Below are 16,589 nucleotides of genomic sequence, written 5' to 3'. Positions count from 1 at the left end.
ATTATTTAAATTAATATATCCTGCTTGGAAGTCAACAGGTATTAACTCCATGCTTTCTTATCATCTATAAAATCTTGTATCGAATAATATGCTTTTTCTACCAATGTATTTTTCAATTCAAACGATTCGAACGAAACGGCAAAGTTAAAAATGTCTGCGGAATTTTATTATAGAAAAGAATACCTTGCTCCGAGGAGGATTTATTGACTAATTGATATATATAAATGTTTGGTATAAAAAATAGCTTACGTCCTTTCTTGGAGATCAAGCTTGCTTCGTATCATCATCATCAAATTCGGTTTACTAATAGTAGATGACCCTTTCTTTATTTCGCATAACGTATTTATACACACTACATCATCAACACTCCGCACTGGTAACAGCTTCATTTATTATAGTTTGTTTAATGAAGATCCTTGTAAAAGCCTACTCGTATGTTATATTTTTAGACATCTTCACAAATCTTAGTATTACTGATATACATATTTATTTATATACAACATATATTGGTCTGATTTCTCATATTATAAATGAGAAAGTAATTCCGTCTTGTCTTATACCTCACGACCAAACCACTGAACCGATAATAATTAAATTGAACATAGAACTCGACTGGGACATACATATATAACAACTATCATATATAAACTACTAGCAACCCGCCCTGTTAATACTAAATGCACAACGTTCACAGCTTTTTTTGTCATTAGACAATACAAACCGTTATGGCCTTGCGTTATAAATCTGTAATATCTTGGAATATATATTCATTTCAATTACATGATGTAAAGGGCTATATGAATGCACAATGTATTTAAGGTACTTAATTAGATAAGAGTACATGTTTTATCTTGAAACACTATCTATTAAAAAAACCCCATCAAAATCCGTTACGTAGTTTTAAAGATCTAAGCATTTACAGGAACAGACAGACAGGGGGAAGCGACTTTGTTTTATATTATGTAGTAATGAGATTTATGATGCAAAGTTTCGCTTTGAAGTAGTCTTGGGAAACGACTAAAATCGATATAAGTGTATAAGCTATATACTAATGCAACTGCAACGCATTTATATAATACTAGTTGTCGAACGCGGCTTCGCGCGCGTTTTTGTGGTTGATTATCATATGTCAGGCAAAAAAGTAGCCTATGTCCTTTATTGAAATTCAAGTTTGTTTCACACAAAATTTCATCAAATTCGGTTCATTGGTTTGATAGTGGAAGAGTGACAGATAGACAGAGTTACTTTCGCATTTATAACAATAATTTATATAGCATAGACTGACGTCCTCCTAATCGATTAAGGCCACGCTATCTTAAGGAAGACAAGCCATTTACTTAGGACATATTATTGCACAAATGTGTGTGCAAACATACTACTATCTGACACGACTGGAAACGACATTTATTTATTTATTTGGGAAGCCAACGTGATATACAAAGTACCTAAATCTCTATATACATCAAGTCTTAAGAAATATGACCATGTAGATTGAAGGTACATCACTCTTACAGGCTAACTAATCATGTAAGACATAAAAACGAAAAACAAAAATGTACTGTGTTTATTATAGAAATAACGCATTACGAGCTATATCGAGGATCAGGAGTCCTCATGCTTCCAACCTTCTAGTCTCTTACTATCAATCTATACCAATATTATAAATGTGAAGTAACTCAGTCTGTCGCACTCTCACAACCATACCACTGAATCTAATTTGATAAAATTTGGCATGAAGCAAAATTGAACTCCGAGAAAGGACATAGACTACTTTTTTGCCTAATACATAACACCCAACGCCCTAAAACGCCAGCGAAGCCATGGGCGATGAGATAGTTTTTCGATAAAAAGCCCAATAACCAGCGACCCAACATTTGGTTTGCCAGAACCTCGAAGCATTTCAAGTTTATGTTCATAAATAATTTTATAAATACAATGTAACAGCGCCATAATGAACTATAACACTGGTACAAATTAAAAAAAACATATCAAAGTTAGCAATAAGTTAACACGATGTAATAATATATATCGTATATCAACATCAATATTTGCTTCTGAACACTAAGATACTAAGTACATAAACGGTTATGTACATCTATTATCTGTGTGTTTATATAACTAATTACTTATATATTATAAAATAAATATTACAGCTAAGTTTACACTACTAATAATTCTGAATGAATACGTCTTTATTTATAATACAACACTGTACATATATAGACTTTAATTTGACTTAAAAAAAATCGGATAACAGTCTCATCGAAGTTACAATTTATCCTCAAATCCATAATGAACTTCATAGATTACTACTATCTTGCAAAACTTTGCATATATTCAAAAAACACGTAAAGTTACATTGTAACTATTGAAGTGCAATCAAGAATCCTCGTTAATTTTCACACCTACGACTGTAGCTCTTTAAAATGTGACCATGAAATATTTTGTATGTACAGCTATTGTCCCATAATAATTGGGACAAATATCGGATTACGCTATTAATATAAAAGATTCTAGCTCTCGACCAATGATTTAGCGTCAATTCGATCAAGTGTTGTTCATTTTTTTTTTTTGTATTCTAATAGTATAGTAGTTGGAATAAATAGACTATCTATCTGAATGAAAATAAATGCTTTATGATGTCCCCATGCGTTTCTATATTTTTAGTCCGATTATGATAAAGCTTTGGCGAGTTAGCCCAAAAAATAAAAATATATTTTCTTATTATTGTTAGTGTAGAATCTTATTCTACCCGTGGGAATCCAAGGGTAGTTCATTATATTATATACTATTAAAAATACACTTACTGGTGTCCTGCGGTGTAGCAGTGTACCGACGGGGCTCGGTATCTTGGTAGGCGTGCCGTGCGGACTACGTGCTGTAAAAACAAATACATGTTAATTTTATGAAAAAGAAACACATAAATATAAAAAAAATTAAGTAACTAAACTTGTGATATTTTTGAGTATGATATTTTTTATTGTATTGGTTAGCGAACGAGCATATGGGCCAACTGATGGTAAGTGGCCATAGACAAGGGCGCTGTAAGAAATATTAACCATTCCTTTCGTCACCAATGCGCCACCAACCATGGAAACTAAGATGTCCCTTGTGTCTATAGTTACACTGGCATAATCATCCTTTAAACCGGAACACAACAATACCAAGTACTGTTGTTTGGCGGTAGAATATACATATAATGAATGGATGGTACCTACCCAGAAGGGCTTGCTCAAAGCCCTACCACCCTTAACGCGAGCAAACCCGCAAACGACAACTACTATAACATAATTACATTAGTTTGTCTGTCGATTAAACGTTCGTACATTTCGTTGTATAGCAAAGAAACTAATATACGAATTCAAACGCTTATAATATTGTATACACTCCGTTGCATTCGGGAATAACTTTGAAACGAGCAAACATTTGCATAAAACCATATTCAGCGGCAAAGCGGAAATAACCCGAGTTTATTTCGACGTTTACATTTTTCTGTTTGACTTATTTTCTTTTGATAAGTTTGTATTTAACTTAACCTCTTAGTTTCTATGGTATATAACACGAAGGCAGTTTCACTAATATATTCAGATTCGTATGTACCCAGGGATACAAAAGTACTTGGATTTCGTTCTTAGGGGGGGCTCACCAATGATGATAATCTTGGGTCACTGTAATCGCGAAGACATTGCACCTGCACCTGCGTTATTGTGCTCAAAATGGGGCTGAATATACCGTGGAGATAATACATCTTCATTTATTATATTCTATATTTAATAATTACATATTTTGTTATTGTATCCGATTTTATAGCAATCGATTTCAAAACGTAATCAGAAATTAAACGACACTCACCAATTTACCGTAAAGTTTTGTGAATCAATTTAAAAAAAAAAAGAACAATTAATATTCCGTGTACTTACATATGTATTTATTACTACTAACTTCCTAACTTCGTACGGATAAAATAAACAAAGTTTAAACGTCCCAAATTACCCAAATTGTTGAGTAAAACATCTTTTGCTTTATAAAATTAATAACAAAATAAACGCTGTGAATGAAAACCTTAGTCTCGACATCATAAACATTTTAAAATAAATTGAGCTAGGAAGGTTTGTGTCCTGATATCTTGGTAGACAATTAAGCTTATCCAGGACGGTGGGGGGGTCTAGACAATAACCAAAACGATACTCGGTTGATTATAATTTGTAATACGCCATTTCACCAAAGTAATGTTTTAACCTATTATGCCTTTTCATTTGCTTTTCGGTAAGTCTTCTCGATCTGATGACGTCAGTTATTTTAACTTTGCCGTCGTAAAATCGTTTGTAAAAAAATACATTGGTAAAAAAGGATATTATTCGATACAAGATTTTATAGATGATAAAAAAGCGTGGAGCTAATACCTGTTGCCTTCCAAGCAGGACATATTAATTTAAATAATCGTATTAACTAACACGACTTTGTATTTTTTAAATGTTAAAAAAGTGTAACTACTGAGTTTCTTGTCGGTTCTTCTCGGTGAAACCTACTGTCTGAACCGATGGTAGCTTCACTTAATTGTAAAAATGACGATTAAAAAGTGCTTGTAAAAACCTAGGTGAATAAAGTTTATTTTGATTTTATATTAGAGGGCTGTAAAATTGAATCCCAGTATGTCAAAACGATGAAAAAATTAATTAACTACATTATAATTAAAAACAAATGACCCAGATAATTAAAAATTATCCAACGCAAATTAAACATGGTGGTTTCAACAACGAACAGTTTGTTTTTGTTTAGCAACCATTATCATTTTATACAACCAATTTTCGCACAAGATTTCACTTGAGTGAATAATTTATTTTTGTTTATCAGTTTTCAGATTTCACCTGAGTGCGGGACGTGTTAAGTCCTTTTCCGAGTGACCTGTATAAAGATGATGAGAAAGTTCTCATTTAGATGAGAACACGAATTCGACTCAAAGACAAAACACGCAATTTGTGACTAACCACAATCGACCAATCGATTAAGCAATCGCTTTTACAAACGCCACAGCAGATTGGAGCAGAACCAATGAACTCACGCCATAAAGTTGGCGTAACCTTAACGTTGGCAATGGTTCGACAAACTTGGAACCAAAGTTATATGACTCGCGTCGAACATTTGTGCAACCAAAGAATGTATATAGTAACTTATTTTCTTTGTGAGAAATATGTTTACGTCTTGATATTGCCATATTGTTAGCTGGAATTCCAGTGGATTGAAAAGCCAGTGGAAAATATGACTTTGTCGTGGCAAAACCTGCACTTTGGGCCAAATATGGCATTTTTCAGTCAGACGCAATATGGTCTTTATTTTTCTGACAGATAACGGAAGTAAGAGTACCTACTGTAATGGTTAGGCAAGGCTAGTTATTTAAATCCTGAGTTCGATTCTGTAGCCTGACTATATATAAAAATAAGTGTATTTTTCTGTCAAAGCAATCTCAGTACCAATTCGAAGGAAATAATTTGCCTTAAATCTCTCTTCAATTGTATCCGATTGCTGAGTCATCAGACTACAAAATATAAGGGACTGAAAACAGAATAATTATTACAGTGGCTATGTTTAAATACAAAGGGTAACTATATTATCTCATAAAAATAACCTCGACGTTCCATTTTATTTAATAACAAGCTTATACCAATTTTAGCCGATACATTTGTACGTAAAACGAAACGTAGACAAAACTACAAACACTGGTAAACCTCAGCTAATTGTCCTTCAAGTATTGTTAAATTTGTAAGGTTTCGAGTAATTATATCCTATTAGTGAGACCTTGACGTCGTACGATACTGCCAAAATTGTTAAATTTTGACGTTTGTCTTTATTATCTGTTATTTTTACATTACAAACGCCACATATATGGTGTCCTCCAGATTAATGTGGCCAAGTCGGCCATGCGGCACAGAACAGAAAAATAAAAATGGGACAAGCGCAAGTGCAAACTCAATTATACTATATTTGATCTCCCACATAATACGTTGGAGCGGAAAATCCGATACGACCAGACAGAATTCAGATGTACAAACTTCACATACTTTCTCAGGCATAGCACTGTAAACACTGCTAACTTTGAACAAACTTTAAATACTCCGGGAAGCTACTGAAAAGTTCTCGACAGAATTACGTTTTATTGGACTTGGAATTCAGGATCTACAGCTTTATCAATCAGCCAATAAACCAACGGAATTTTTCGCATCAGCTGTTTTCATTGGCTCAATGAAAAGGAATCTAAATCGCGCTAACGTTTGGTTCGCTACAATGTATATATAGTCTCGAAATTTTAAATGTAACGCTGCAGTATTACGATAAGAACGTTCTCAAATTTGTACTCCACCAACTGCACCCATTTTGTGGTGTAATCTTCGCACAGACAACTGGTCCTGGTCAAGGAGAAGAAATCGGGTTATGTACTATGTAGGATTCCTTCCTTATTACAACCACTACGATAGATCTTCGACACTAATCGTAGAGGCACCCTTACAGTTTTCTGCTAGTGACTTGTCCAATTACACCAGTGCGATGGACAATGTGTAAGCCGGAATATCTATTTAGTACATCAATATAGACTTTACAGAAATATGTATATAATAAGACAAGCATTGATTTAATGGTGATCATGGAAATGTTATCTCTATTTGTACATCGTTATAATATATAAAAGGATATACTAACGAGAAATTATTAAAATTTGCCACCAATCACATACAAAAAAAGAAAAATAAAAAACAAAAAAAAAAAATTAAAGTTAATCATTTTGGTTTAACATCATTCAACTGTGTTATCTATTTACATTTTTTTTTAATTTAAAATTAAATTAACATTTTGCTTAGAATCACTACAAAGTATAAAACAAAGTGTCTCACACCTGTCTGTCTCTATTTATGCTTAGATGTTTAAAATTACCCAACAGATTTTGATGCGGTTTTTTTAATACATAGTCTGATTTAAGAGGAAGGTTTATATGTGGAATACATTAACAATAATTTCACCTTCGGACATCTCGTCAAAATTCTAAGTTTCACCCGCACTGTCTTGATGTCCGAAAATCCACAACAGCGCGATTTCTTAGAAATTTTCTGCCTCGCACAACCACTTTGTGGAACCAGCTTTCGTCGGCGGTTTTTCCGAACCGATACGACATGGGAACCTTCAAGAAAAGAGCGTACTCCTTTCTTAAAGGCCGGCAACGCACCTGCAAGCTCCATAGTGTTGCAGATTTCCATGGGCGGTGGCGCTTTCCATCATAATGCAAAACATAGTAGAGAAACTGATAGTTAAGACGTGCGAAGCCGGGGCATGTAGACTTTAATACAAGATATCTTACTCAAAACTCATCTCATTAAAATAATAAATGAGAAAGTTTAAGCATATGGATTGTTGGTTAAACGGATGTAAATTAATTTGCCACACAGATAAATTATAGTGTGAAACAGCACAAGCGGGCAAATACACGGGCGTAAACTATTAAGTACATAAAAATATTATTTCCTGTTCCTATAAAAGAAGATCAATTAATATCGAATGAGCGATCAGTTTTATATCGAGTTTATTATATCAATCGGATGTTTGTGTAATCGATTATAATAATTTACGAGAGCATATCGTATGTGTTAAATTCGGTTTTATCGAATACAATATATTGATATAATATATCTATATTAATCTATACTAATATTATATACGCGAATACTATCTATTTTCAGTATGTTTAATACTCTTTGACGGCTAAAATACTAAACCTAATTTGTATGAAAAAGTCTTGAAGACCAAGAAAGAACCATATGCTATTTTTTATGTCTAACACCCCAAGAGGAACTCCTTAAACGCAAAAGAAATCGCGGGCGACAAAGTAGTATTATAAAAATAAAAATGATTTTAATCATTTCTCAACTCACCTTACAACAATGAATAAACAACTGTAGTTTGAATCAATATCATTTAAATTTTATTGAATTACTAACATTCCTATCTACCCTATCAATTTAGAGCAGCGGTCGGCAACCTTTTGTTAGGGAAGGGCCACAAGGTGGCAAAATAAAGTATAGGCGGGCCGCAGTCATGATATTAACCTCAGGAGCCGAAAGAATACCTACGCATAATTAGTGTTAATGAATCATATTACATAGAAAAAAAGAAAAATTCTATTGAAAATTGTTAAAAGATACAGACTTTAATTCGTAAACATAATACTTACATTATGTTAATATGTTTTGGCTTAGAAAAATAAGAGAGAAATAAAGAAAATAGCTACAAACGACCTAAATAAGAAACTGACTTTACACAAATTTTAGTGTTATATCTGAGGTTGCATTTGAGACGCTATTTCTTGTATGTTTAATATATTTGTCAACTATGATATTCTAATAAACAGATATGTTATATCTATACTAAACAACAGAAAAAAGTGTGGACCGTTTATTTTATTTTATTTTACATTTCGTTGAAAGTAAAGGGATAGCTTGATAAAAACAATAAGTAAAAGAAATAACTAGATGTTTTAATTACGCAAAACGTATTACTACGTAAAACGACTTAAGGCCAACGTCCCAATTAGGACGTTTTCTAGTCTTCACTTTTTGAGCGTTAATAACATATCTGTTTACTAAAACATCATTGATTTGTTAACGTTTTTACAAAACATTCACGGGCCGCAAGGAAGATGTTCGCGGGCCGCGTCTTGCCGACTGATTTAGAGGATCACCGACAGGATCGAACGTACGACTTTTTACTTGGCTAGGCCCGCATTGCGCTATTGAATCTTATTTAATATATTAATATATTAATATTGTAGAAATTAAGCTATTCCTATATTGGTCGTTGAATTAAAATTGACATTATCTGTATTAATGACAAAATTATTTGTTCATGACTTAAAAAATTATATAATTCGGAGAAGGTTTTAGTATATATTATGACAGATAAAACCTATGCTAACGGTTCTGCTTTTATTAGTTATATATCTATACACATTATCGTAATCTTTACACATTGTTTTTATAATATTTGTAATCTTTGCGTAATAATTTATAATTGTACTGGTTTACTGTGTTTTTTCGAACCGGTGGTCGAATGCTACTGTATTGATTGAATTATCAAAAAAATATTTGATTAATTTGAATGCTGCGTGATTAAAGGAAAATATTGCTAATCTATTCATTTCAAAAAGATGAAGAAGTATTTTTATATCTATCTTAGATTAGAAGTTAATACAATTATATGTATTGTATAAAATATAAACTATATATTAACGTAAGGTATCTATGCATTCGTGTTAAGACGTTTTATTTATATAACTGGGTATACATTTGATCTTAACAGTACATTTATATAGTACAATAGATTTATTTTAAGGACAATCTGTGTTCGCTACTTCTGTATGTAATTTAACAAAAAAAAACCATTGTTGTAGCCTAAGATACTCCTTATTACGTCAGCTATGCTCGTGAAAGTCCCGTCAAAATTATTTTGGAATATGTACCGTTATATACATACATATGTATTTAATAAGCTGTTATTTTAATATTACAAACAGATACTCGAATTTTATTATATGTATAGATGATACTAGTTACTTTAATCTGCCTGTGTCGCGTTCAACGCTGAAGAAACTAGCATGCTTTGCCAATCATATGGAAATGTATCTACTCGGACAAAAGCTCGTTTTTTTTATAGTATAGGTTAGCGGACGAGCATATGGGCCACCTGATGGTAAATGGTCACCATCACCCATAGACAATGACGCTGTAAGAAATATTAACTATTTCTTACACCGTCAATGTGCCAACAACCTTGGGAACTAAGATGTTATGTCCCTTGTGCCTGTAGTTACACTGGCTCACTCACCCTTCAAACCGGAACACAACAATACTGAGTACTGTTATTTGGCGGTAGAATAACTGATGAGTGGGTGGTACCTACCCAGACGGGCTTGCACAAAGCCCTACCACCAAGTGAGCATGCTGAATAAACTTAAAACCTCCTTCACTAAACTGATAGCATTCCAGTGAGATATTTACAGTATATAATAAAATATCACAATATTTTTGATGCGTGAACATGCTACATAAATCCAATGTCAGTTTACAATTACAAGGTTCCACGAGACATGTGTTTTACACAAAGATAATTAATACCTTGTAGTAACAAGTAATATATTATTCTAAAAGACAATTCACGTTACAGCTTACTATCTTCCTTATATTTGGAAAATATGTATCAGTAACTCGAACTCGGCCACAATTTCAAATCATTACTAAGAAGACTAAGACTAAGTAAAATTTATTTTTAATACGAATAATTTATTTACATAAAGCATTTAATTATTCAGTTTTATAATTGAGACTTCCTCATTCTCATCTAAATAAATATATTTGAGAGCTAAGATGGCCCAGTGGTTAGAACGCGTGCATCTTAACCGATGATTGCGGGTTGAAACCCAGGCAAGCACCACTATATATATGTGCTTAATTTGTGTTTATAATTCATCTCGTGCGACGGTGAAGGAAAACATCATGAGGAAACCTGCATGTGTCTAATTTCATCGAAATTCTGCCACATGTGCATTCCACCAACCCGCATTCGAACAGCGTGGAATTTGTTCCAAACCCTCTTATTGGGAGAGGAGGCCTTAGCCCAGCAATGGGAAATTTACAGACTGTTACTTTACTTTTACTTTTCACTATATTTCGCTAACAATATATTTCAACTAAAGATACATATAATTATATACACCCATAAGTAAATATCGTATGATATACATATCATTATCGCTTAGAAATAGACTTTCTTTCGCCGGGGAAATATTCTTGAGATAATCCCGAGGTATGTACCGGGGTCAAAACTTTTGTTTCTCGATGGAAAAACGCATGTTTCCCCCGGGGGTATGTGACCTGTGCTCAGGTCGCCTAGGACATCCTCGTACACAGGAATACCCACTAAAAATTTAGCGGTACCATCTTTGTCTCTCGGCGATGTTCACGCTTATGCATGGCCGTGCATGCGGTACGCTACCATGACGCTCCAAAACCTGCGATGGCTGTAGTCAAACGATTCGGAGAAGCATTTCAATGACAGGACACTAATTATTGCAAAGAACAGCCTTGTAAATCTGTTTATATGAAAAGAGAAACTATGCGAGTTTCTTGCCGTTTCTACTCGCTAGAAGCAGCTTTCCGAAACCATGGTTATATTTAATTTTAGACGATTAAAAAACGCTTCATTGTGAAGTTTACTTGAATAAAATTGATTTGATTTGCAGAGGAACCGTTATCATATATCAGCATCCGTTCCATTATTTCTGCTCGTAGCATCACGAGGAAACGAGACAGGATAAGAAGATATAATACGAATAGCTTTTATTGACCTGACCTAGTGTGTTTTCGAATCCAGGAGTTAAAAATTTGGCAGTGATACAAAGTCGTGCCTCAGAGACACGTAAACTAATTGTGACATGCCCCTGACCTGAATGCTGAAGACTAAAATCCATACTTCTATATTAATATTATAAATGTGAAAGTAACTAACCAACTCGTCTGTCTGACTGTCGCTTTGAAGAAATTTGGTATTAAGCAAATTTGAACTCCAAGTAAGTAAGGTACGTAAGTACACAACTTAGATGTAGCATCGGTCAAATTCGTAAAACCGATAACATCCGAATTGAGTACGCTCTCCCAAATTATCAATATTTATTCCTCATGTGAATATGATCTTTACACAAACGTAATAACTTGTAATATCATATGAACTAATATATTCGTCAATTTGACCCGTCGATTTACATGCACTTGCCTTCTCGGATTGAACTGACGCGATAATCTATAGTGACGAATAGCGTCGAATGGCGCGACAGGGAGCTATTCCCATTGGTCGTGTAAATCGGCAGTAATCGGTTTTATTTTCATTTCATTGCATTTTTCGATGCTACATCTAATTTGTGTTGTACTATACATGGGCTAGTTTTTTTTGTCTAACACATGACAACCAAACTCACAGAAAGCGAGCTAAGCCACGAGCGATAACTAGTAACACAAACCTACACCATAATATCACCAGCACAGATCAAGTTAAGAGAATGTCATATACATTGGCCTAAGTAGCCGAAACACGGTCGTAATAATTATTACTAATTAATAAATATAATTATATGAAAATAACAAGTTAGTTGCCAGCGTTATAAAACTTGTTATACTTTTCAGATTTAACGATATCAATAAGCCACTGCTTCGTGTAGTTGCACCAGCGTTAAACATTACTAGGGGACAATTCTACTAAACACTACTAAAACTAAAAAGTATCATTTCGCAATCGAATCGAAATCATTTAGCTGTTATAATAACTTTACTTGTAGGTAGGGCTTTGTGCAAGCTCGTTTGGGTAGGTAACAACCAGTCATCAAATATTCTACCGCTAAACAATAGTACTTAGCATTGTTGCATTTCTGTTTGAAGGGTGAGTAAGCAAGAGTAACTACAGGCACAAGGGACTTAACATCTTAGTTCCCAAGGTTGGTGGCGCATTGGCAACGTAAAGAATGGTTAATGTTTCTTACAGTGTCATTGTCTTTAGGCGGTGGTGACCACTTACCATCAGGTGGTATATGCGTTCGACAACCAATAGCATAAAAAAAATATCACAACGACTCAGTCGCGTTTATAGGTAGAAATTTCTTTTAAGAATGATTTATGTGTATTTTTTAAAGATATAGTTGTTACGAGTGAAATAAAATTATATCGGTAACATATCGTGAACGTATTGAATTAGTAGAATTACCCTCTGTTTAGCCCCGCGTGTCTTAGCGTGTTATATAATTCAGAGCCTTTCTCAATACATCGGCTATTTAACACGAAAATATTTTTTCAAACAGATGATCAACGCGTTCAATCAAACATATACGAGATTTAACATATTATTAAATTAAAAAAAAAATCAAAATATATTCTTTGTTCTTATATCAAAATACATATCTCACAGAGGCCCTGTACCCATAAACTAGAAGAACCCATATCTTTGGGGCCAGTAAATTCCCAATCAATGTTTTTGGTCTGCTTTAAATTTGATGCAAATGTAAAGAACAGTTTAGTTTAGTTTTATTAATCACTGATTTTGAACATTTTATAGAGCATATATTATATTCCTTTAAATTATATTAAACATAACAGCAATTTTACTTTAGTTTGCTTTACTAATTAAAAATAAAATTAATTAAAAGGTAAAATTATTAACAAGTATAACAACTGCCTCTTTCTTTATTAAAATAATTTCTCAAATGTGAATAATTTTAGTTTAAAAAACAAAAATTTCAGAGCACCAATGATATGTATACCTTGGGCATAACTGAAGCTAAGAATAAAATAATAGTAGTAAAAAAAAAAAACCAGAATCGGAATTACATTTTTTTTATATAATACCAATAACATACTCTACTAACTGACAGCAATGCTTAGAATTATTGTGTTCAAATTTGAAGAGTAAGCCAATGGAACTACAAGCACAAGAAATATAATATCTTAGTTCCTAAGGTTGGTTGATATTGCTTAATGGAGGCCTATAGGAAGAGGTGGCATTTAGAATCCATATAAAAATCTACTTCACAATAATTGAACGGTTAATTTCGTTTCATGTATTATTAATTTGTTTATTGTACAATGTAAATAATTATTTATTATAAATGAATAAATATAAATGTTTTGACAAAATGAGAATAACTTACCCTTCCCAGGTATCAATCTAGGACTGATAGGAGGACGGTCTTCAATTGAAATTGTTGTATTCAAATCAGATTCTTTTCCAAACGTATTATTATTATACTTCTTTACACTGTCAGCCCAGTCCTGAATCCAGGTCTTATCACCTTTACACCTATTTAAGCTCAAATATGATAATTTACCCACTACTTGGTCAGTCGTTATATCTGAATTACTATCTGTTAAGACTTTTTGGGCGTTCCTCAAAGCTGTGCTTTCAAATTTAGCATCGTCAAGAACACCTTTATTACTCGGTAATGAAACCGGCACTGAGGATTCTCGTGACAGTCTATGTACGTAATCCGTCTGATCTATATCCGATTTGGTCAAGCTACAACGTCTACGACTCGGCATTTCAATTTTAACTGGATACTTAGAGCTGAGAACCCCTGACGTTGTTACTGATGTAAACATCCCCTCATCAGCGTCTTCATCATGTTTAGGAGGTGATTTTGAGAATGTTTTCTCTGTTATTGTCCGGACTCTATTTTTTATCTTTTCTAAATAGCTCCGAGTGGATTTAATCTGCTTTGTCGTTTGTAAAGCCAAGTCACTTTCATTGGGTGATTCATAGCAACAGGATATTTCTAGAACATTTTTATCTTTCGAAACTTTTTGTTGCTCATTATCTTTATTGGACGAGACCGGTGCTCTGAGGATATCTCTTCGTGGTTCTTTAGTGATAACTTTCTGAGGATTGGGAAAGTCGAAGATTAGTTCAGGATCATTCTCGACATTTTTAGTTTTATTTAAAGCGACTTCTAGAGCTTCATTGTATATATTAGTACCGAAAGTACGATCTATGCTCATTCTAGCTTTCTGTTCCTCGGTGTAGTTATCACCTTCAATTGTATATGTACCAGTCGATGAATGATTTGATTCATCGTCGACATCATCATCATCATCTATATACAGGGGTTCTGATTTCGGTGGACACTTTTTAAACAATAAATCCGGTGTCACTGACGAGGCTCTGCTTTTACGCAACGGACTTTTAGAATGTTCTGGAGTGGACAAACCATTGTCAGGGGTCAATATATCTAATTCTGGGCTAGAAATATCTGTCAGCATAACACCTTCGGGGCTCTGATCGATAATATCCATGGGATGTTTATTATTAATATTAGAGTAACTCGGCGATTTCTGAACGTCTCTTATATAGGAACTGTTTGAACTCTTCAGAGGTAAGTTCAGGGCATGACGGGACGTAAAATTATCACTTCTCGACATTATGCTGTCGACTATAGGACTTTTGGACGTACGTTTGGATTGGAGAAGGTCATTGACAGGCGATTTCACTTGTCTATTCGTTACTGGACTAGTTATATTCGATCGATCACTCTGAGCGAGGGGACTTCTTCTCAGTTTCAAAGAGCCTGACAGCCCACTGTCTTCTTGATCAGACGAAAAATATCCCTCGGAATTATAACCTTGCGCCTTTCGAGGAAGTTTCGCACTCATAGGTGGTCTTTGAGAGACAGGACTGGGCCTCGACTGACTGGCAGACATCGATTGTACCCGCTGGTGCCGGGCCTGGGACTTCTTCGCTAGCTCCTCAAGCTTACGGTTATCGAACTGTTTCGGGGCTCCAAAGTCAATCGTGAAAGCCATGGGATGAGGTTTGGGTGTAGTTGGTTCCGATTTGTTTTGATCTTCCTCAACACTGTCATTTTTGTTTATTTCACTATCCGACTTGATCGCTTCCAAAACGCTATTCTGCCCTTCGGATAAAGGACTCGAAACCTCTTCAACACTAACACTCATATTTTTCAAGGATTTAATAACCGTGACATCATATTCACAAAACCATCGCTTTTAATGACCACTGCCTTTGTTACACTTTAAAAGAACCTAGATTTAGAACAGCACAGAAAACACAGAACTAAGAAAAATTAATAGAATTAACGAAAAGTGGAACGAGAGCACTTATAAAAAAATATCTACATTCGTTCGCGATTAGCACGATCGCATTCGCGAATAGATAGTCGACAGAACGACAACAGACACGACGAAACGAAAAAGGAATGTTATGATTTCATGGACCAACCGTATGATTTTTATTTTTAGATCTTATCTTGGCAACACTTAGTTCGCTACAACTCTGTAGGTAGCCAATAAGAAAATAGGTGTATGGTCAATCCTTAATTCTTATTGGTAAATTCGACATAAGATATGAATTTATTGCTACAAAATAAAATAAAAAAGATAGTGAACAAAAATGAAAATAATAAATACAGTTACATCATAATTTACTTTATGTATTTACAACATTAAATGGTATCCTGAATAAATGGGTTTTTTATCTGTACTCATATAGTATGTGTGATAATTCAGCTTAAACAATATTCTTAAAATAATTTAAAAATGGTTTATCATTGATTTAAAAAATACAATGTTGTTCATTTAAATTTGATTTAAAGAATTAAATAAAATTAAAATTAATAAAATTAAGAACCGACATTGTTACTGTCAAAGTGACACAAGTTGAAAGTTACCATAACGAAATTTATACCACAATTTTGGTAATTTTTGGTTTTATTATTATGACGATTTATTTTTTAAAAAATACATCATACGCATAGTTTTTCATACCAATGGATCGAAATATCTCAATAATTCTTCAAATACACTATGTAATAATAGTAATTGAGTTGCCGAATAAATTACAATAATTTAATCAGTCAACATTAGCCGCATAAGTAACATATGATTCAATACTGATACACTCAATAATCTGCATAATGTATCCCTATAGTAAAATTCATTAAATTAATAAAATAAATATTGAAATACAGAAATATTACTTTAACCATTTTTAAAATA

The 16,589-nt window shown here is 33.6% G+C and overlaps 1 protein-coding gene across 3 annotated transcripts in view; it reads right to left on the bottom strand.

Moving 5' to 3' along the window:
• Window positions 1-15,800, bottom strand: part of LOC124540869 — a 79,608-nt gene extending 63,808 nt beyond the window's left edge. For all 3 annotated transcript variants that reach the window (XR_006967176.1, XM_047118654.1, XM_047118655.1), the window contains exons 1-2: window positions 13,733-15,800; window positions 2,808-2,878 (exon numbers count right to left, since the gene is read on the bottom strand). Coding sequence is in view for 2 of the 3 variants with exons in the window: in XM_047118654.1 (XP_046974610.1) it covers window positions 2,808-2,878; window positions 13,733-15,530 (1,869 nt within the window). In the remaining variant the exon portion in view is untranslated. The remainder of the gene's footprint in view (window positions 1-2,807; window positions 2,879-13,732) is intronic.
• Between the last annotated feature and the right edge of the window lie 789 nt (window positions 15,801-16,589).

Source organism: Vanessa cardui, chromosome 26 (assembly GCF_905220365.1).
Source record: "Vanessa cardui chromosome 26, ilVanCard2.1, whole genome shotgun sequence".
In the NCBI taxonomy this organism is placed as follows: domain Eukaryota; kingdom Metazoa; phylum Arthropoda; class Insecta; order Lepidoptera; family Nymphalidae; genus Vanessa; species Vanessa cardui.
The sequence above is the reverse complement of the archived record's forward strand: the minus strand, read 5'-3'. Positions and strand labels throughout refer to the sequence as shown.